Raw genomic sequence first — 20925 nt, forward strand, 5'->3', positions numbered from 1 at the left:
GAGGATTGAGGGGTCATAGTCCAGGGTCACGTCCAGCCAGTTCTCAGCGAAATTTTTGTGTAAATAGTATTGTTTTCTGTGTTCTTGATGATTCATTAATATTTTAAAATATTGATTGCACCATGCATCTGAGGCTGTGCCTGCGATGGGAGTCATGGGACAATCCAGTATGATCCAGATTCCAGAGTAATCCGGCTGCTTCTTTTTTTTTCTGGTGTCAGAAGTGGTGCCCACTTTGCAGCCGGCTTTTCACATCCGGCATGTACCACTGGTTCAGAAGGGAACAGCATACCCATAGGCTGTGTTCATTTATGACGACATTCACGGTGTCATCTAGAGTCCGAACATCATGCCTAAAAGTCTGTCACAACTTGGCGCCACCCCAATTCTGCATTTTCGCCTGCCGCATGCCCATCTCCATTGTGCATGCGAAGTTCATGCGAAGTCCGTTGAACTCGAGAATCTGGATACGAAATTATCCATGACACCGTGACTGTTTCATATACCGTCTCGACACCACTGTCGTCGGCAAACTCGGACCACATGTATCTTGACTCCGATTCGACTATAAGAATGGCCTGGTAAATGCAAGGTTTGCCATCAAAAAACACAACTCGTTCATTTACTGCGCACTCACCTTCGTGACGATGACAATTCAAGGCAATCTTCAAACTGGGACTTACACTATTAGGAATGCTAGCACAAATGACTTTGTCATCGTACAAGGTCCAAAAGCTGCTACCCTGATAGCAAGCAACGATGGACGAGCAGAGAATGCCGCAGTACGTCCAGCCTGCAGATCATGTAGAGGAACATGAAATAAACATCATATAGTGGGTCCTTGAAAAACTCAGTGGGCATTACGACAAGTACAACATCAGGAATTTCACGCACAACTCGTATGCCACTGTCAACTCTGTGCAAAAAAGAAGTGCTGCACTCGCCTGTGGGCGTGAGGTGTCCCCTTGGAGTATCAGACCAACTGGATACGGAACTTATGTGTCTGTCTTCCAAATCAGAGTTCATTACGTCTTATCTAACAGACGCACAAATACATCCAGAATATCGCCACACTCAGACGCTTCGTTATTTTGGAGCCTGACAACGTCCGGGGATCACTCACAGGTATCAATGCTCACATGAATCATAGGGTCTACTTACATAGCAGTTGAGTCTAGGCGCTGTTGACGGATGATCGGACCAGCACCGTTCATTGGTACTTGCATCGTGTGTCGGCCTGAAGACATGAATGGACAATGGGCTGCAGTGGAGATGAAAGTTAAACTCATCATAGTATCCCCCCTATCCTCCGTCGAATCTCATGTTTGACGCGGAGTGATTGATGGTGGCGGCAAGCTAACTGGAGGCGCTGGTAGGATACTTAGTATATGTGATCTTGTCACCTATGTATTCGAACTCAGACAGGTTCTTCAAGCTACGCCTTTGTATTAGTCAATCATTTAATGACGTTAGTCCGTAACAATAGCCTATCTGCATATCGAACAGCCGTGATAACAAAAAAAATGAATTCCAGGTAAAGCCTCACATGATTATACGACCGAATAGCGAGTAATATTGCTGTCTGAACGCGCGCTCAAATTTAGCTCTAGATGATGCTCATCTTGGGTACGTTTGGCGACGTGAAGAATGGTGAAGGCCTTGGATGTTGTTCGTAGGGGATCATCAAGATTCAGTGGGCGTATGGTGACAGAAGGGGTCGATGATTTGATGTAAATGTCAAATCCTTGTCATTCTGCGTGCCGGTGATCAATAGGTACGCGGGACCAGTATTGGTAGGCCGCCTAAGCACACCCGAATTTAGACGTACACTTACTTCTTGCTCATACGGCATCAAGGTTTTAATTCGGAGACAAAGGTGAAGGAGTTCAAGTTACACACCACTTTAGTAAACTCCGTGTCAGGGGCTCCTCATGAGCGTAGCGCTACTCGAAATTGTGTGTCATCAGGTGGCACCCTTTCCGTACTCACCGAGATATATACCGCTGATGGTCAGCAGGGTGCTGGCATCTTCAACACCACACCATCGGCTATTTCTTTGATGCCCATGACACAGCCTGGATCACTTATTCATCTGCGACAGCATGATCCTGCCGCGTCTTTCAAACGTTTGCCAGTGCTGGTTGGACAGTCCTATCAAGATATGGGGCTGCCCAGTGGACTCGCAGCCGTGTGTGGAGGAAGAGACGCTCGATGTGCACCCGGATTGGGTCCATGGCGTTGTTGGGCCACAACAACATCCAAAGTCAGTTGACAAAACAACCCGTGCTGGGTTTTTATATCTGAAAAAGTTTATTTCAAGGACAAGGCGACTTAATTTGATCAAATAACTTGCCAACATCTCCATGAGTGAAGGTTATCCTTGATTCGTCAATGATCCCTTGGGGTACCTAGTGCGGCAGCCACAGGCAAGTTCCCAACAATGTAGAGCGCGTATCATGGAATCGCTGGGAAAAACTCCGCGATGAGGCGTGGAGACGGGAATGCCATATCGTTATAGAAGAACAAGCTGCAAAGCGTCCAAGGAGTGTGTCAGTGGCATGCCAAGAAGTTGGGTATATGTGGTTGGATCAGATGCGTGACTGGTTCTTCTGAGGCACGTATAACGCGTGCCATACATACGCGAGAAGAGCCAGCCTGCATAAGCGCCACCTTGATGCAATAAAGTAAAATTGTCGACCGGTATCATGGTGCGGTTTGTGTGGGCAGCAAGGGATGGTCACAGAAGGAGCGATTTGAAGTAGTATAATTTGGGTAGTTGCTGAGCGCCCCACTGTGCATAGTTCTAAACTGCAAATACATCATCAGATGCAGTTATGCATGGGAAGACTAAGAACATGATGGAAAGAGAGCGTTATGTGTAGTTGTTGACGTTCAAACGTTCAAGCTTCAAGTTGAATACCTTCTCTACATGTACATTTGCCACGGAGCTTGAAAGTGTCGATCTTTGATCTTTGTTTCATTCAGTGAAAAACTATCTGCGAATTATACCAAGCGACTATCATGGGCAGGAACAGTACGCAAAGCACTCCATGCTCATGTTTTTCTCATCTGATGACCTATAGAATCCCAGAAATCATCAGTCCCGCAAAAGTCCAGTCAGTCCTCATTCCCATTTCTCCGGTAGCTATTGCAGAAAGAACAAACGTTGATCGAGCCCCAAATTTTGCGCATCAGAGCTCAAGAAAGACCCCGGAATACCAAGACTTCCTCAACTAAAGGTTCGGAATGCGGAGAAGCGGAAATCTAGCTCTGTGTGTTGCATCCGAGTCTTAATTGTTACTACTTCATCTTGAGTTGCTCTCATAGCCTGCGATTCCCCAGCGCGATGATCCAGATGCCTATATGGCCACTGAACCTACCCTGTCTTCACTAGCAGCTCTCGCTTTAGAGACCCAGGAGGGTGTAGACCAGGATGCCACGTCTTATGTGGGCTCCTCACAGAAAACAAAGGAGCAAATTCGCCGCCACTATGTCCGTATGCTACACAAAGTTATTGATCAAAGTGACATCGTCATTCTTGTGCTCGATGCTCGCGATCCGGAGGGATGTAGGAGTCGACTGGTTGAAGAAGAGGTAAGACGGAGAGAAAGTGAAGGGAAGAAGCTTGTGTTTGTACTGAATAAAATCGGTACGGATGTCGGTTTCATTTGGTGTCTGCATTCTTCCTCACCGTGTGCTGTGGGCGAAGATTTGGTTTCAAAAGAGAATGCCCAACAGTGGCTGCGATACTTGCGACATTCCACGCCGACACTCCCATTCCGTTCTGCTTCCTCCAATCAACGTTCTAATCTCAGCTCTACGACGGCACCCGGGCTTATGCGCCTTCTTAAGGCATTCAAACCTAGTTCACAGAGTATCACAGTCGGTGTTGTTGGTTTCCCGAATGTCGGTAAAAGCAGCCTTATCAATTCTCTGAAGCGATCAAAGGTCTCGATCTTCTTTCTACTACCCGTACCGAATGTCTTATATGTTATGTGAGTTCAGGCTTGTGCAGTGGCTGCGCAGCCAGGTCACACGAAAGACCTTCAATCCGTGCAGCTGGAGCGAGGAATCAAAATCGTCGATTCACCTGGTGTAGTTTTTGACGAAGATGAATCAAGTGACTCTAGTCAAAAGGGCAGCATTCTCCTGCGAAATGTAGTCAAAGTAGAGGATATAGAAGATCCTATTGCTGTTGGTGCGTTTCTTAGTACAAACTCAGTTCCTGATAGATGGATTGCTAATCTTACTGTTTCAGTGGAAGAGATCCTTGCGCGGACAGAACACGAGACACTTCAAAAACTATATAATCTCCCTCAATTCTCAAGTACGCTAGAGTTTCTCACCATGCTTGCGCTCAACAGCGGACGCCTGCTCAAGGTCAGCTTTTTTATTATTTTTTAATTCCGACGCTTCACACAACTATTACACCCACAGGGAGGTACCCCTGACCTACTTTCAGCCGCACGTCATGTTCTCATGGATTGGAATCACCAAAAAATCCCCTACTTCTCCGTCCCGCCCACCATTCATCCCTCGTCGATGCCTTCTACCACAATAGGCGCAGAAACCGTCGGGCAGGCACAAATCCTTAATTCATTCTCCAAACCGTTTGAGCTCGCAGGTTTGTTTGGCACAGCAGACGCTGGCGCGTTCAATGAAAATGGACCGATGCAGGAGGAGGTAGCTATGGATGACGGTGAAGTCAACGATGACATTGCCGGACAGGAATCTGGCATGATAGTGGATGATGGCATGACTGCATCTGCACCGTCACTCCCGTCATCCCGCAAGCGTATTCGTTCGCCCTCGCTGGTCACACAGGCAGGGGCTACCGATCCCGCAGCACAACTGCGCATACCGAAGCGGTTCCGTCGCGCGAAGGACCTTTCTGCATACGAAGAAGCCGCTGCGCGGAGCCAGAGTCGTGCGATGAATAGGCGGTCGCTGAAGCAGGACCGCAAGCGCGCACGAAGGGCCGCTAACAAGTTGACAAAGGCTGAGTCGGGGATGGAGGTTGATGGACTGCAGGAGACGTTTATTGCTGATGTGCAGGGGTAAATCACCGTTCTTGCTATCTGCATGTCATGGCATTTGTTTTTGTGCAATATCAACTCTGGCTCTAGGAAGTGCTGCCCGTTGGAGCCCCAGCCAAAAATCGCTGTATCAAGTATCGCTGTGAGCTACCCTTGTTGCAATGACTGTTGCCAATGCTAAACTAAAAAATGTTCAATCTGCCATGTTGCCAGTTATTTTGTTTGCACTTGGTCTTAAAGCAGTGGTTCCAGATAAGTATATCGTACCCAAGTACGGTTGACAACGACGAATCGCGTAATATAATTCTGCAGCCCATTGAGCCATCATTGCCTCTGCGGTAACTCCGAAGCTCAGAGTTTGCGGCTGAAACAATATCCGCTTGGCACAGCAGTACACTACGCATTCCCACGAGGTAGTGACTTTTCCCTCTTCGAAATTGGTGCAGAGGACATGATTGCGTATGTCGTCACTCCAGGGTCCTTGCGCACCACGTGGCTATTGATCATTTATGTGGTCAGCACGCTACTGATCTTTCTGATCTTTCTGACAGGTTCCAGCTTAGAGGGCGTATATGAAAGCGTGCTTGCCCATCTTTGGAACTTGCCTTGTTCTTCGGTACTGAATCGGCAGTGTAAAACTGTATAACTAGAAGCTCTTGGGCTCGGAAGTTGAGTCATGAGCCGCAGGCCTGACTAGTTGAAGATCTCGCAATCGAGGATTTGAAGGGGAAAAAAGGTGATTCGGTAACAAAGCTATCATATTGTTTTCTCAGGTAGTAACTTTGCGCATGATTCGTCTGATAATCACTGACATATACCAAGTAAAGGTCAGGCCTGACGCCTGGTTCTCAGATTACTACAAATCAAATCATGGCCGATTACGCTACTCCAGCACAGACAAACCAGCCTCGCGTCGCACTCATCACCGGCGCAGCCCAGGGCATTGGACGCGCCATTGCCCTGCGGCTTGCAGAGGACGGACTGGACATTACCATCACAGACTTGAAATTACAGCGCACGAACCTCGACAGCGTCGCAGATAAGGTAAGAGCGACAGGGAGGCGGTGTCTTGTCTTGGAATGTGACATTTCACAAGAGGAGGAGGTCCAACGCATGGTGCAGGCTACGGTGCAAGAGTTTAATAGTTTGGACGTCGTGCGTGTCTCGTGGGCCGTCAACCTACTAAACTGTCTGACGGATGGTACATTAGATGGTAGCGAATGCTGGACGAATCCTTGTGAAGCCTATGGTTGATTGTAAGCCGACCACGTCTTTGATCCATTTTCGTGATGTCATCATATCCCAATAGCCACCCTCGCAGATTTCGATAGGATCTTCAACACCAATGTGCGCGGGACGTTCCTCTGCTTGCGTGCTGCAGCGCAAGCTATGATCGAGCAGGGGCGTGGCGGGAGGATCATCAGTATGCATGGCCCTTTGTTCTTTTGTTTTGGATGATAATACCGTTACTGTAGGCGCGTCGTCGGTATTAGGGAAGAAAGGGATGTCGTTTAATAGTATTTACTGTGCGTCGAAATCTGCCATTCGATCATTCATACAGGCGCTCGGTGTGTATTCAAGTCGTTTTATCACTTCGTCTCATCTCATCTTAGCCTTCTTGCGTTGTAGCGAGTGAAGTCGGATCACACGGCATCACCGTGAACGCCTACGCTCCTGGACCAGTTGATACGCTTCTCTGTATGTTTTACTCCATCATGTTATTTCCTCAGCCACCTCCATCTCCCTGCCTCATCCACTACCCATTTTCTTTGTTAGTTTTTGCATCCAGATGATGACGTGGTATCCAGTGCGCGACTCTGCCGACGAATTTGCGAAACAGGTAGGGCTACCTGATGGTAAGACGTTTATCCAAGGTGTATGTACCAGTATTTCTCTCTTGAGGTGAGGTTTCTTAAGCGCTTCAATTACTTTATAGTACCAAGCAAACGCGGCACTGGCGCGGATTGGAACGCCTGAAGACATTGCGAACATAGTGTCGTTCCTCGCAGGTAAAGACTCTGCCTATATCACTGGGCAGACGATCACAGTTGATGGGGGATCATGGATGGATTGATCATGTTGCTTGTGGCCCGCGAGAATCACAGTGTGCAATGTTAGCTGTTTGCAAACCACCCTTGTGGAGAACAAATCTGTTTACATGACTGTATCTTCACTTGCCTTCTTACTAGTGTGCCCATATGACCGAAGTGCTTGTATTTTAATGACGATACTGATTTCTACTCCCTTCTTAAGAAGATCACCTGAGACTGCACGATCCTATGTGAAGCCTCGAGAGCGTGCCAGTGTGGGACGTAGAAACGATGAAATTCAACTTATTAATCACTGAATTTACCAGTAGATTCAGTAAGGGTACGGTTTACAGTTGAACGTTAACGCGTGTAATAATGTTTGCTGTACATGAGTTACAAATCACCCTGAGACTAGTAAATTCGTCTTCAGTTGGAGACCCGACAAACGTCGCACACGATGGTGAGTAAAAATCATCGCCAATAGGTCGAAAGTTCTCTAACCATTTCACGAAAACGTAGACGAGCTCGGGAAAGGTAGGTCCTAGACCTCGGATCAGTGATTCCGAGCACGGGGCAGGAGAACACGAAAAGTAAAGAGTTTCACTGATGCAAAAGTCGACACCAGATTACAAGTTGCACGCTAGTAGCGACACGCGTCGAGGTAAGCAAATAGAAGTAATGAAGGATTCAGAAAGCATACGCATCTCGTTCACTCTTCATCTTCCACCTCTGAAAAAGTAGTCCTCCGGTGCTGCGTTCAGATTGTTGCATTGTCATCAACTGACACGCATTGCAGTACTGGCGTTCCTTATAGACCGAGTCGGGGAGCAAAACTCATCGTGCTCCTGACATTCTCGGTGTTAGCCAAACGTGAGGATTAGCTTACCAACACTAGTTTTTGATGTCATCTCCAGCTTCACATCTAATGTGCCATCGCAATCCACATATATTTACTATCATTGTGCATATGAAACCCATGTTACGAAAGAGACGAAAGAAGAGGCGTCAGAACCAGACCTACGTCAACCACAGTAGCACGTAAGCCTTGTTTCGAACTTTCAAATTCACCATGTGATGTACGGAGGAAGAGTATTCCGAACTAGACCCACGCCAGCAAATAGCACCTGCGCGCGTTATGTGGTGTAAGCAGGGACTCTCTGCCCAATGATTAGTAAGAGTTGTTTCGCATCATGTTGACTCACGGCACATTGTACACAGGGTGACCACCATGAGGGATCGAGCTTTTATGCAGAGCTACTTGCAAGGAATCTCGAATAGAATATAAATAGTGCTCACAAGGATACAAGGCAAGCTGGGATGCCCGGCATATTAACGACTGCGCGAAGCTCCGAAGTCCAACAGAGAAAAGTACTTGCATGTATCAAAACCAAATACTCAAATGCTGCAGGCATGATTACTGGGTAGGAGTGAAATTGACATAGAATGAAACTCACCCCATCCACCCAAATCATGAGCACGCACTCATAGTACAGAGTTTGTTATTTTTAACTACCTCGCGGAATGATTTTGATGGTTAACAAAGCACTTTGAAGTGTCTGTGCAAGTTTCGGTGCCGGCAAAGCGAGGAATACCAGACGCTGGATATTGACCAGTGGAGCCCCGGCCTGTGAGATATTGATCTTAAAGGCACTCAGCGTAGTTGAGGTTGAGCAGTCGAATGGCATCGATGAAATGAAGGTTGTCTCTGTTGTATACACTCTGGATGGGAGGACTGATCACCATCAAGACAGCCTCTGAAAAATATGGATCGTCAGGCGAGCTTTGGGCGATATTTTCAAGACACGGCGGCTAAGCAATGATCAGGTGCTCAAGCATTCGACGTTCACTGAAAAGCTACAATCGGAGTTCGAAAGAAAGAGGACACAAGAAGTGTCACAGACCAATCACAGACTCACGGTTATCAGACTGGTAAGCCAAAGGGCCAAGGCACTGACACAACACAGCCTCTCACTGATCAAAACAACTGACACATCATATACATACCCCACATCGCGCAGCACAGGCATATGTCAAGTTATACGAACATGAATGACAGGAGGACACACAGCTTGCAGGCTAAAATAACTTAAAAGGTGAGCTTCTATGGACTGTAACAGCCACATTAATTTGAGTCTTGAATGCAAATGATTTTCTATGGTGCTTCGTAAGGGCAAGCACCGAGAGCGTCCATGATGGATTCTCCTTCACGATACATCCGGCTGGACAATATCATCTGGTCAATTACCCATGGGCCATCGCCCAGCGCTCCGGTACTCTTAAGACCCCGAACTCCCAGACCCCTGACTCTTGCCTCGTTGCCCTACCTGCCACGGTTGTATCATATGTCATTATGAGGGCTGTTCAAACGACTTGACTTCATAATACTTGGCATCATGATGCGATCAATCAAGGTTAACCAGATATCCAAATTGATCACCATACAAGCGCTGGACGATGGTATATCTGTACGAACTCCATGTTAATTAGGATACAACTTCACTCTCGTACGCGTGTCCATCCTTTTCTTTTACAGGCACGATCACTCCTCGTTATACGCCTCATACACGGGTTCTCCGTCTCAATCAGCGTGTCAATTTCTCTTCCTTTCCCGTTCCAAGTCGGAGCCTCTTCATTCGTACTAAGACTCTATAGGCCCCATCCCAATATGACCATAATCTTAAATGATCCCACTTTGTGGCCGGTTATCAGTGGTGCTCTACTTTGCAGTTATTTCATAGGTTCGTAGAAAGCAAGTGTGATGATGATGTTGATACGATCATTGTCTGTTATTTTGCAGTTGTATGCTCTACTGTGATTGTATATGATTGGGGTGAGCGGGATAATACTTTCCGAGGGAATCATTGATACTTATATAGTATCCAAGTATTAACATTCAGACAGGAGGTAAGTTGGTGTAATGACCTGCGCGGCCTTGTCGCTAAGGATGCTTTCACAGGTCGAACTGGTTTGGGTGAGCAAATTCCTATATCAGAAGCAAAAATAATAATGCAGTTGACCCGGATCAGAGGCAACGCTGGTCTTTCATAACTCTGCTATATGTCGGCGTGAGTAGCTCATATTACAAGTGTACTTGGTAAGCTGTGTTGACTTAAATATACCTAGGTGCGCTACGTGGGGATACTATATTCTGTGTATGTTTGCGAGGCAGACCTGATGATACTGCACTGTGCTGACGAGCCATATCTCACAACTAGCATCTACCCACTGTGTATGTGTCCCAAAATATATTCGTTTCTTCTGACTGATGCCATGCAGCGATGCTTCCGTTCTCGATGTCAGATGAAGTGGGTACTATTGATGCCTGCCATGCCCATTCAGTTACTAACTGCGCTTCTCCATAGGCGTGAGTGATATTCTCAACCGTCTTGTTTCTTCAAGATAACAACTTTAACAGCTGTGGGTTCATTCGGAGCACTTGTTCCACCAAATTGAAGTGACTGGGTTTTCAGGCACTACTTGGTGGTTCGCAGAGGCATGGATCTCTGTTGTTGTCAATGCCATGCTGGGCGGTGAGTCAATCTGCGGTACCTTACTGATACTTACCCGACTGAAACATTATGCAAGTCATCATGATGATACGGATACATGCCATGTATCAACGATCCAGAAAGATGCTCATCTTTCTTGTTGTGGTTTTACTGGCTTCCACGATTACTTCCGTAGTTATCACAGCAATAGCAAATATCGGCGCTGTAGGGGGTAAGTTTCAGTTGCCGATGAAGGCTTTGAGTACATATGACTCATGGACAAATACCAGAGGAATATGTCCTCTCTGGCTATCATTTGTGTATCACCCAGATCTCCCCAAAGGGGGCAGATCTGGGTTACGAGAGTTTGATATCTACCGCTATATGGGAGATGCTCGCTCTTTGTCTTGCGGTCTGGATTGTTATAAAACACTTTCATGAACTGCGACAATCGCCGAGCGGATCGACCATGGGCGAGTGTTTCATGGTGTTAACAAAAAGCCACGTGTTTTACTTTCTAGTGTGAGCTCGGTCATTTGGACGTTATATCTTTTTTTCGCTGAAGTTTCCTATGTGTTAGCTTTGCTATCGTGGCTTGCCTTACTCTTGGCGCTTTGTCTCCAAATATAACGGTGCGCTGACCATCGAATCCCATCTGCATCTGACCACTCATCATGTCTACAGGGCTCATTTTCTACGGGAGCTGCTGTCTATAACGGCATTATGACATTTGCTCAGGCGTTCCAGATGTTTGTGCTGGGACCGCGTCTGATCCTCAGTGTTCGAGAATATAATGCTAAGATCGTAGCCAGGTCCGACGAGGGAACATGCATGACAACCATTGCTTTCCAGACTGGTAGAGATGCGTTGACTGGCGGAGATGTGTAGCACGTAAAACGATCCAAACGATCAACCACAGTGCTGTGCAGGGAGCATGCAGATTATCAGTTTCGTTGCGGTATTTATTTCGTGTTCTGAAGTGATTTGGAGGATAGGATTTAGTCTGGACAAACCACATATGTCAATTATTATGTGATGTATTACTATCGGAACTATCTGCCCACATATGCATGGACGGAGCTATACGACGTCTCGCAATCAAAACATGCGAGTTTAAATATACATGTGTTACTACTTAAGTCCAAGAAGTCCCGCCTAATGACACCAGAAATGTGGCAGCGTGCGCTAATCTACCCTCCGATTCGAAAACAATGATGGTTATTCCCAATTTTGCGCAAGATGATCCTGCCGTATGTGTGGACTTCAAGCAATGGTTCTCGCAATCTCGAAATTGAACCAGTGTTCACATCAACGGACAGCATCTGAGGTTTACCCAGAAGCTGTCCACACTGCACCGCCTATAATCCAGGGCAAAATTTTGAACTTATCAGAGTCAACGGTGTCCGTAGACTCATCCACTCACTGGGGATATGAGTATCGGGGGTCTCCCCTGTCAACATCAATCATTACTAAGCATCAAGCTTTCAAGACCAAACAGGCTCAACCGGGTGATCAGATCAACTTGATACGCCTCCTTCATTATATTTATCTTTGCTACCCTACCCATGGCCAGCTCTGCCCTCCCATCCAATGTTTGTTTTCTATTTTTAATATATAAATGTATAAACCCCGCTGCTGACATGCTTGTATCCAGTGCAAGCCACACACGGACCTTGGGGCTTCTGATAGGCTGGCAAGACTTTGATCCAAAGTGTATGTGTCAATCTCAGGCCCATTGCGCCCCTCAATTGCTGAATCCATTTACAACACGAAGCGTACAACAACTCGTTGATGCGGATTGGAATTAAGAAAGTCAGAACAAATTGGAGATATGCTGTTCGTCAACTGTTCCGAGTTCCTCGCGGGAAGGACGCCCCCTGTATTACTGGCCACAATTGATGGGGATCATATGGCTGAGAGAATCATGGATTATAGCGTGACCTAAGTAAGTAAAAGTCAATTGTCTTATATTCTCTTCCGATACTGCGGGCTTGATCGGACCATTGCGAGTGTCTCTTGGGGCGGTTCTAGGCTGAACGCATCATGCACGACCGTGAAGCTGTTGCCTCATGATGACTCATGATCTCATTTAGGAAGGATTTAAATGAATTCAGGGTAATTCGTCTGCGCGCCGGCGTAATTCCTCAGGTACCCACTGAGCAGTGAGCTTGCACTGTATTGTTTCCGAATCTCACCCATCTCCATCATATAAGATCAGGACGTCTGGTCCCAAAGTCTCTACACATGTCTGATCTCACTTCTTCAACACCGACCATCCAACCCCGCGTCGCACTTATCACCGGTGCAGCCCAGGGCATTGGGCGCGCTATTGCCCTGCGGCTCGCAGAGGACGGACTAGACATTGCCATCGCAGACTTAGCATTACAACGCACGAAACTCGATGGTGTCGCAGAGGAGGTGAGGGCGAAGGGGAGGCGGTGCATTGTCTTGGAATGCGATGTATCACAAGAGGAGGAGGTCCAACGCATGGTGCAGGCTACGGAGGAAGAATTTGATGGTTTGGACGTTGTGGGTGTTTCCTCTGCTGAAAAATGCGACGTCGCCTGACAGCTGGTAGATGGTAGCGAACGCTGGACGACTCCTCGTGAAGACTATGATTGACTGTGAGCCCACGCTGTCTTTAATCCCTATGGTATTTAGCTTTTGATGGTAACATCAAACTCCATAGCTACTCTCACCGATTTAGACAATGTATTCGGCACTAATGTGCGCGGGGTGTTCCTATGCTTGCGTGCTGCAGCGCAGGTTATGATCAAGCGAGGGCGTGGCGGGAAGATCATCAGTATGCACCTCTATTTGTTGTCTCGCATCTGGATAATAATACCCCTTATCACAGGCGCATCGTCGGTATCAGGGAAGAAAGGGACAGCATTAAACGGCATTTACTGTGCGTCAAAAGCTGCCGTTCGATCGTTCACACAGGCACTCGGTATGTATTCCAGAGGTTATAATGCTTCATCTCATCTTACTATTCTTGTGTTCTAGCGAGTGAAGTCGGGTCACACGGCATCACTGTGAACGCCTATGCGCCTGGACCAATCGATACCCCTCTCTGTATGTTCATGTCTTCTCCGCTACCCTGCTACCTCTCGTCCATCACACATTTTCTCTCTATTTTATATGTGTCCTAATCCTGACATGCACACATCCAGTGCAAGACTCCGCAGATGCATTGGAGCAACTGTTTGGGGTTCCTGATGGCAAGGCAATGATTCGAGATGTATGTGTTAGTCTCTATCTCCTAGCGCTTAATTAATTGAATCGCCTTGCAGTACCAAGCAGCGAATTCGGCATTGAAGCATGTTGGAACGCCGGAAGACATTGCGAGCATGGTATCGTTTCTCGCGGGCAAAGAATCTGGCTTCATCACTGGCCAGACAATCACAATTGATGGGGGAGGCTGGATGGACTAATCCCGTGAAGTAATGTAACTTGTCTCCAAATTCAAGCCAACCGTGTAAGTATATCCCGACTCTGTGTATTACTAAATCTTCACTTGCCTTTTCGTTAAAATGCGTGTTGATACATTTTGGTCCATATGACCTTCTCATAAGGTTGACTTGACGTTTGTGGTGAGACCAAGATGATCGAAAGGAGCCCGTGGAGAAGGGAAAGATTCCTTGCCTTGTGCATGTTCATGTTCGGCGGATGATACTAATTTGATGATAACATGATGAGCTAGCAGATTTGCTCGTCTATAATATCAAAACCACGTAAAGCAGGAGCGATCCGCCCACTTTTCATACAGGACGGATCACTTGATGCCTACGAGGTTACGAAGCAAGAGTTTCATGGCTTGGACGTTGTGAGTCTCTCATTATATCTGTTGTTATAGCTGCATCATCGGTGACAGGGAGCAAAGGGTCGACATCAACCAGCTTCTGCGGTGCATCGATACTCGCACTGTTATACAGTCAGCGAATGAGCTTGTATCACACGGCATCGCTGTAAATGCGTATGCTCCTGCATCAGTCGATATGCCTGGCCGCTTGTCGCTCATGACACGTCGTATGCTCTGATGTTTAGGAAATGGCGCAATAGCTAGCCTTTCTGATGGCAAGACTTTCGTCCGACTTGATTGTATCAGTAATTCACTTTCTACCCCCTAATCGGTTGGCCTGTGCTGCGTTGGTAAGCACGCAACCCGCTGGGGCGGATTGCAACAGGAGAGAATATCGTGAACCTGATGTCGTTCTTCGTGGGCAAGGACGCCACCTACTTACTGGCCAGACACGATGAATGGGAGACTAAAAGTGCAAACGAATATCTCAGGAAACATATGGCTGAGAGACATCATAGTCAAAACGAAATTCGAAATACGTACTTATTTAATACTATCCAAGCTATTCGCGTGCAATTACAAATTGATAAAATAGTACCCAGCTCCCAATAACTCCCTGGAAATAATTTGGGCACGAGTGCACAGGATGAATCCAGAAGTCTGCTCTTACAAGTTCTCATTTACTCGCCCCGCTGTGCGCCCGCCGTATCCCAAATATCTTTGCGCTGTGAGCGGCACCATCATGATCTGCCGATGACAGGTCGCTGCTCGATTTAGATTTGATATGGTGAGGGTCATCCACGCTGCTGGGGTGGAGGTTGGATGCGTCTAAAACCTTGATCATACCGCTGTGTAGACGATGAAATGGGACGAAGAGACAAGGGACCCAATCAAGAGGTAAAGCAACCAGTCAAAGATGAACATGAGCAAGAAACAAAAATAACAGCGTAATAGTGCTGACCGTTGTGTCGCATCCATATAATCTTCCCTGTCAAACCTCTTCGACATCTTGATTGACACACCCTTATCCGAGATAGAAATGCCTTTGTTCCGAAGACTGCGGAAACCCAGTTGAGTGTTTAAACTCTGTGAGCGCAGTTCAACATACGATTCCTTTGTATTCTGAGCGGCCGCTGAGAAGCGTTTCGCGAGGAAGACGATGCCGAGGATGGTCCCCACAAAAAGGGACGTTATCTGCAGGCTCAGCCGAGTTTAGGAGAGGGTGAGAGAAACACCGGCTTTATGCTCACGATTAGAAAGGAGAATACATCAATCCTGATTGCATGAATGTAGACATGAGGCAATGATTTAGAAGGCGAGAGACGGGGAACACACCAAGAAGCCATTGTTTAGATATTGCAAATGTTTCAGGCAGCACACGACAACAATAACAACACTAGCAAGTGTGATATTGAGCAGTTATCAATTTATGAAGGCAATTTCGAAGACCAGATGGATGTGCGCAGATAGAACTAAAGCAGAAGTAGGTGGTAACGAGATAGATTCTGGAGAGAGAGCTGGTGAGCGTCTCGCTACTTGTTGAAAGCAGTGATCGAGGAAACAAGCTGTGTAATAATTTGACATCCGGATGTACGTAATTATGTAACGTTTAACAGGTTCCCTCAGCTCAGCACAAAGTCCGACATGGGGAACTTGAGTCTGCCGGGATTCGGGAATCATGTGTACCCGGACTGGCTTCAGCTAACCATGCAGGCTCAGAATGTCTGGGATTTGGCCAGGGGTCTGGCAGACTTGATGTAGCAGACGTCTGTATTCGAGATTTGGCAAAGTTTCCGGCCAGTACGCATCAGCCGCCCAAGGTCTATCTGCCCGCCGTCTTATATCATCCGTTGATTACCCTACCCCCGGGTTCTCTTGTTGCCCGCCATCTCTCTCGCTGCCTGCCATCTCTATGGCATGCATACAATCGACACGATCACAGCCTTTCGTCAGCTGGACAATCAAAGGCTGCGTGATGCTCTACGTCAAGAAGAGCTATTCGAGCGAATCTTTGATGTTGTGAAAGCTACATACTATCAAAATCTCCGGGCGTGGATTGACGCAGACCCAACCATTCGGGAAGCTCATGAATGAGCTGGACGTAAATCAGCGGGGCTCTGGAAGAACCTTTTGTCTGCGCAGCGTGCCGCGCGAGGCACACAAATCAAGAAGTCCAAGAAGTTGCAATAAACTATCAAGTACTTAAGTACGTCCGCAGCTCAACGCTCGGCAAGCCCCACTGACATCTGATAACGTCGATCAGCGGAATCCCACACACTCTCAACTCGAGGAGCTAAGAGGAGCCAACTTGGTCAATGACGCATGACTTTAATCTTCGAATATTGGTGGCTGTTGGGCCACCGAGATAGCTAGACAAAATAACTATTTGCATCCCAGAGTCTGACATCCTTTACCAGTGTGTCGCGCCAGTGAAACCCTCAACGGCAGTTGAACACCATTTCCAACTTCACCTTCCACTGTTGGAGCCATCACCAAGCAAGCCTCCCGCCGGACAAGTTCGGTTTTATCAGTCAGGGCGAACTCAAACTTTCCAACTATCTCCGTCAGAAATGCCTGGATTTCGATCACCCTAAGTGAACGTTCACATTAGATTTACTCCACCATTGCCGGACAGCCCGTCAACACTCACGCGAAGCGCCATCCGATACACGACCTCACTCCTCCGATGAATGTCATTCTAGAAAAAATTTGGGGTTCATGCGTGCTGCAAGATAGAAACCAACGCTTACAGATTGGAGTACACTCCTATTGACGTCGCCTTCTTCTCTTTCGCTACACCATCGAGCCATCTATCCGGATTGAACACGTGCGCATCCTCGCCCCAGAGCTCCTTGTTTCTAACCGATATGAGTGCACCGTCAGAAGAAAGTATGTTGACGCTATGTGGAACCTCCTACCGGTTATACGCTGCAATTGATGCAACAATTCGGGTGCCCTTCGGAACCGGTAGCTCACGGATGACCTCCCCGGATCGCGTGGTGATTGGCTGTGACAATGGAAGGACGTCATCCTGGCTGGCGCATCGGTGTGAATGATATGCGACACAACAAAATCTCAGGACTTCCTACAATGACGAGCACAATGTTATGACAGCCCAAATACTGCTCGCACGACGTAACGCACTTTCATCACAGCAGTGGTATATGGCATGGCGTCAAAGTCAGCGATTGTGAAGCTGACATCGCCGCGTGCGTGTACAGCGGCTTCTGTTTCCCATATCTCTGCCCGGAGACGGGATTGGATCTCAGGCCGTCTGGCTAGCTCAAGAAGCGCCCAACTGATAGTGTTTGAGGTCGTCTCATGACCTGCGAAGAGGATAGTACTGCGTAATTTTAATGATCCGTGGTCAGAAAGCTGTGCAATCATGACAAACGAAACGGACCCACCGCATCTGAGCAAACAGTTCTTCTTCCGTTAACTTCGCCTTTGCATTTGCATCCATATTGGCTTTGACTGTGCTATAATCAGATGACCTAGATCTGAATGAGGTTGTTGAGAACGACAACCCACCAAGTAAGCTAAAGACATCTCGGCTGCCCTTGCCTTCCAATAGCATCTCTCCCTTGTCTTTCACCAACTGCTTTGCAACAGATGTCGCCAAGCTACCTGACTCACGCATACGCACGATACCCGGGCTTTTGCCCGTCTCTATGAAGTATTCGAGAATCTGAAGTGGGATATACTTTGAAATCCCCTGAAAGAGTACCTGCCCATCTGACGGGGATCCAAATACGTCAGTCCTATTGCAACGAAGTTGTAATCAATTCAGATCAGTTAAGGGAAAATCAGATGCTTGGTAATAGTCAAGACTGACATTATACTCCTGTATGAGCGCGCAAGAGCGTTTTCATCATTGTCAATGGAGCTGAAGCGGACATCAAAAGCAGCTGAAAAGGAGATGAGAAAAAGGTGCTTGTGTACCCTAGATAGCATGTACCTTCGCCGATAGCATCCAAGGTTGCGCGGGACAGCCAGGTAGGAATATCGAACACTACTGACCCATCCTTAGAGTTACTGATGATTTCCATCCATTTGTTGCTCATCTGTGAGAATTTAAGTTATTGACGGACGTTGAGAGTATTGAGTGACTTCGATGCCTACAGACTCGGCGCAGTTCTTGAATAATAATAGGAAGGCTTTGGACTCCGGTCCACCAAATCCAGGGAGCATTATTTTTCTGTGTCGTTTGTGATCGTCACCTTCAAAAGTTAACTACAGACCATTCTATGTTTTGATTTAGTGGCTAAAGACCTACCATCCGCCCAGAGAATTCCCTTTCCGTTGATCATCTGGGAGACGGCGCGGCGATCATGCGGTTTTGGAAACCGATATGCTGACTTTGCAAATATGTATTGCAGGGCAGCCGGGTCGGAAATCATCAATTGGTCTTCCTATGAGTCGGTGGAGGATCAGGAAATGTATGCCGCAAGTGTGGATTTCATTACATACGCCAAAAGGGCCCTTGAAGCGAACGATATTCCCAAACTGAGCTTGCCACTTGAAGTCAGCCTCTGCTGCCTGACCTTGGTAGAGTTCTTTCAGATTCCCTGGTGATCATGTCAGCAGCGGAGGGATCCAGCAAGAGATAATGTAGACATACCCATGATGAACGACGCAGACTCTGGGCCAGGAATGTCTGCCAAAGAGATACGAGAGTATCGACGGTACACCCCATAGACAATCGCTAGAGCCGCAAAACCAGCAGTGATAAAGACAGGACCCATGGTTACAAGAAATACGATGTCAAAAAGCATATGAAGGCAGCTTTATCAATGTCTCTCGTATGAACTAGATGACACTTAATGCATGATGCGTATTCCTGAGCGCCACACGTGCATCGGAAGGAACGGGCCCAGAAGTTGCCTATTCCTGATCTCTTTACAAGTTGATGATTGCGTGAATTCAGTGCCGATGATATGACTTGGGGAGCAAAGAGAAAAATCCGATCTATGTGAAGCATTGGGTATGTCATAGGGCTTTACACCAAAGATTCATCATTCTGTAGGCGGTAGGTTAGCTCCAGCTCTTGGGAACTGCTCTCACACAGTCGGCTAAGACATCCGAGTCCCCTGCCAGGAGCGTTATGACATATTTCTGATGACTCCCGCGTTCTGATTGCAGCCATGATGATTCAACAGTCATCTTCTCATCATGATGGAACGATACAGATATGACATAGTACTCACTCGTGTCCCTGCGAAACTAGGTCATGAGCAGTCCTCCGGGAACACTTCGCGGAGATTAATGGCTGACGGTCATCTACTGACACTTCTCGGAGTAGGGTTGTCAGGATACATGACGAATCATGGATTATTCGGCCTATAACCTAGTTATCATTGGGGTATGACTCCCGTAGTCAGATCATGCAGAAAGAATACAGCCATTCCTTCTGTATATGATGAATTTGAATTAAGTAGGACGATGGACGATCAACGCAACACGTGAGCTTGCGAGCATATGGCGTTGATCAGGGGCTTTGTAAGCCACCACGCGGTTTTGACACTTTCTGCACTTCCAAAGTGCTAGGCCCGTGCGCTGACATATAGATAAGCATTTTCCTCCACGTAAGTCTTTCTGAATCCTTTTCGTCTCGTACCGTCACCTTTCGGCACTCGACACGACTTTTGTCCACCCACCCACCTCCCTTTCTCTATGCTACACCAGCGTGTTTTGGTTTGGTCTCGTTTTTCTCTTCTTCTCTGCGGTCCCTTTCATCCCGCACCCCGAGACTCGGTCACAACACGCTCAGAGGGTCTGTCCCCTCCGCGTCCGGTTTTTATTTTCGCAAACTCAATCTTCAAGCTCGAACCACCGGACTCAGAACGCTCTTCCCAGACCCTGCGCACACACGCAGTCTGGCGGAGCCAGACCTTCCCCACCAAACCACGAAAGCGAAGCTTTCGTGGTTTACTAACCTCTCTCTTCGGATGTCACCTTCACCAACGTCACTTCTAACAAATTACATTCTCAACAGAATAATCCAACTAACGTCAGTCAAACTCGAATCCCACATTTCTTCCAATCCTCTTCTCTTCACAATCTTCGAGTTTTTTTTTTCCTCCCATCCCGTCAGAACTAAGTACGGCGTTCCTACAAAGCTGGGTTGAACATTGTCTAAACGCCGCGGCCTCAGGAGGCATTGCTTGTTTTTGTAAGGCCACGTGTCAGTCATGTGGCAATATTCGGCCTAAAGGTTGAACACCAGTGACAAATTACTGGCACGGTCTTCAAGCTTCAAGCGTCAAGCTGGACTCGCATGGACTTCCTATCGCAGACCCATATCGCCGCAGGATACCATCGCAAAACTTAGTGACCCGTTGTCTCCTTCTACCTTCCTTGCGGACAGACGTGCTGCTGTCCTTGCTTAGAAGGATTTGGCTCGCGATTGCAACGGAGATGTCGGTGAAAGGGCCCTTCTCGGCCTCCTCGAAGTCCTACAGAATAGTGCGGAAATACTAGATGCGGAAATAGCGAGGGCCGTGCTCGAGACTATTCCCCAGCTCTGTGAACCCGATGACGATTCCAAGGACCTTGCGTTGAAACACATA

General features: G+C 47.4%; 7 protein-coding genes across 7 annotated transcripts; 3 read left to right on the forward strand and 4 right to left on the reverse strand.

Moving 5' to 3' along the window:
• Positions 1-364: 364 nt before the first annotated feature.
• On the reverse strand, positions 365-1592 carry BJ212DRAFT_1584702 (uncharacterized protein; the record flags this gene model as incomplete). Its single annotated transcript, XM_041342342.1, has 6 exons — positions 1162-1592; positions 1050-1098; positions 895-907; positions 684-793; positions 507-578; positions 365-463 (listed from the first exon to the last, which is right to left on the reverse strand). The coding sequence occupies exons 1-6, from the start codon at positions 1290-1292 to the stop codon at positions 365-367; spliced, it is 474 nt and encodes a 157-aa protein (XP_041198281.1). The 5' UTR covers positions 1293-1592.
• A 1306-nt stretch (positions 1593-2898) lies between these two features.
• BJ212DRAFT_536094 (P-loop containing nucleoside triphosphate hydrolase protein) lies at positions 2899-5092 on the forward strand. The gene is made up of 5 exons (XM_041343433.1): positions 2899-3034; positions 3092-3948; positions 4006-4198; positions 4259-4380; positions 4438-5092. The coding sequence occupies exons 2-5, from the start codon at positions 3364-3366 to the stop codon at positions 5059-5061; spliced, it is 1524 nt and encodes a 507-aa protein (XP_041198282.1). The 5' UTR covers positions 2899-3034; positions 3092-3363; the 3' UTR covers positions 5062-5092.
• A 623-nt stretch (positions 5093-5715) lies between these two features.
• Positions 5716-7150, forward strand: BJ212DRAFT_535953 (NAD(P)-binding protein). Its single transcript, XM_041343432.1, has 8 exons — positions 5716-5809; positions 5864-6191; positions 6247-6292; positions 6346-6459; positions 6512-6604; positions 6666-6734; positions 6845-6912; positions 6973-7150. The coding sequence occupies exons 2-8, from the start codon at positions 5907-5909 to the stop codon at positions 7108-7110; spliced, it is 813 nt and encodes a 270-aa protein (XP_041198283.1). The 5' UTR covers positions 5716-5809; positions 5864-5906; the 3' UTR covers positions 7111-7150.
• Positions 7151-7773: 623 nt separating this feature from the next.
• On the reverse strand, positions 7774-8923 carry BJ212DRAFT_1321154 (uncharacterized protein). Its single transcript, XM_041334399.1, has 3 exons — positions 8521-8923; positions 8269-8468; positions 7774-8223 (listed from the first exon to the last, which is right to left on the reverse strand). The coding sequence occupies exons 2-3, from the start codon at positions 8442-8444 to the stop codon at positions 8166-8168; spliced, it is 234 nt and encodes a 77-aa protein (XP_041198284.1). The 5' UTR covers positions 8445-8468; positions 8521-8923; the 3' UTR covers positions 7774-8165.
• A 3875-nt stretch (positions 8924-12798) lies between these two features.
• On the forward strand, positions 12799-13988 carry BJ212DRAFT_1444366 (NAD(P)-binding protein; the record flags this gene model as incomplete). The annotated part of the gene is made up of 7 exons (XM_041337950.1): positions 12799-13083; positions 13133-13178; positions 13244-13357; positions 13412-13504; positions 13561-13629; positions 13728-13795; positions 13875-13988. The coding sequence occupies 7 exons, from the start codon at positions 12799-12801 to the stop codon at positions 13986-13988; spliced, it is 789 nt and encodes a 262-aa protein (XP_041198285.1).
• Positions 13989-15000: 1012 nt separating this feature from the next.
• BJ212DRAFT_536376 (uncharacterized protein) lies at positions 15001-15960 on the reverse strand. The gene is made up of 5 exons (XM_041343434.1): positions 15692-15960; positions 15607-15631; positions 15465-15550; positions 15318-15413; positions 15001-15204 (listed from the first exon to the last, which is right to left on the reverse strand). The coding sequence occupies exons 1-5, from the start codon at positions 15700-15702 to the stop codon at positions 15033-15035; spliced, it is 390 nt and encodes a 129-aa protein (XP_041198286.1). The 5' UTR covers positions 15703-15960; the 3' UTR covers positions 15001-15032.
• Positions 15961-16738: 778 nt separating this feature from the next.
• Positions 16739-19101, reverse strand: BJ212DRAFT_1261353 (cytochrome P450; the record flags this gene model as incomplete). Its single annotated transcript, XM_041330173.1, has 13 exons — positions 16739-16946; positions 17007-17054; positions 17107-17214; positions 17275-17441; positions 17501-17699; positions 17764-17830; positions 17888-18117; positions 18192-18264; positions 18315-18420; positions 18479-18576; positions 18633-18768; positions 18827-18924; positions 18978-19101. The coding sequence occupies 13 exons, from the start codon at positions 19099-19101 to the stop codon at positions 16739-16741; spliced, it is 1662 nt and encodes a 553-aa protein (XP_041198287.1).
• Positions 19102-20925: the final 1824 nt, after the last annotated feature.

Source organism: Suillus subaureus, assembly GCF_016647635.1.
Source record: "Suillus subaureus strain MN1 chromosome Unknown BJ212scaffold_3, whole genome shotgun sequence".
NCBI lineage: Eukaryota > Fungi > Basidiomycota > Agaricomycetes > Boletales > Suillaceae > Suillus > Suillus subaureus.

Bases quoted from the DNA above. Each gene is read 5' to 3' on its own strand.
- BJ212DRAFT_536094 (XM_041343433.1), top strand. From the start codon at position 3,364: ATGGCCACTGAACCTACCCTGTCTTCACTAGCAGCTCTCGCTTTAGAG. The intron at 4,199-4,258 runs GTGCGTTTCTTA...TTACTGTTTCAG, and splicing joins AGAAGATCCTATTGCTGTTG to TGGAAGAGATCCTTGCGCGG. The intron at 4,381-4,437 runs GTCAGCTTTTTT...TTACACCCACAG, and splicing joins ACAGCGGACGCCTGCTCAAG to GGAGGTACCCCTGACCTACT.
- BJ212DRAFT_535953 (XM_041343432.1), top strand. From the start codon at position 5,907: ATGGCCGATTACGCTACTCCAGCACAGACAAACCAGCCTCGCGTCGCA. The intron at 6,192-6,246 runs GTGCGTGTCTCG...ATGGTACATTAG, and splicing joins AGTTTAATAGTTTGGACGTC to ATGGTAGCGAATGCTGGACG. The intron at 6,735-6,844 runs GTATGTTTTACT...CGTGGTATCCAG, and splicing joins ACCAGTTGATACGCTTCTCT to TGCGCGACTCTGCCGACGAA.
- BJ212DRAFT_1321154 (XM_041334399.1), bottom strand. From the start codon at position 8,444: ATGCAAGTACTTTTCTCTGTTGGACTTCGGAGCTTCGCGCAGTCGTTA. The intron at 8,224-8,268 runs GTGAGTCAACAT...ATCATTGGGCAG, and splicing joins CACCCTGTGTACAATGTGCC to AGAGTCCCTGCTTACACCAC.
- BJ212DRAFT_536376 (XM_041343434.1), bottom strand. The intron at 15,414-15,464 runs GTATGTTGAACT...GGGTTTCCGCAG, and splicing joins GCTCAGAATACAAAGGAATC to TCTTCGGAACAAAGGCATTT. The intron at 15,205-15,317 runs GTCAGCACTATT...TCGTCTACACAG, and splicing joins TATATGGATGCGACACAACG to CGGTATGATCAAGGTTTTAG.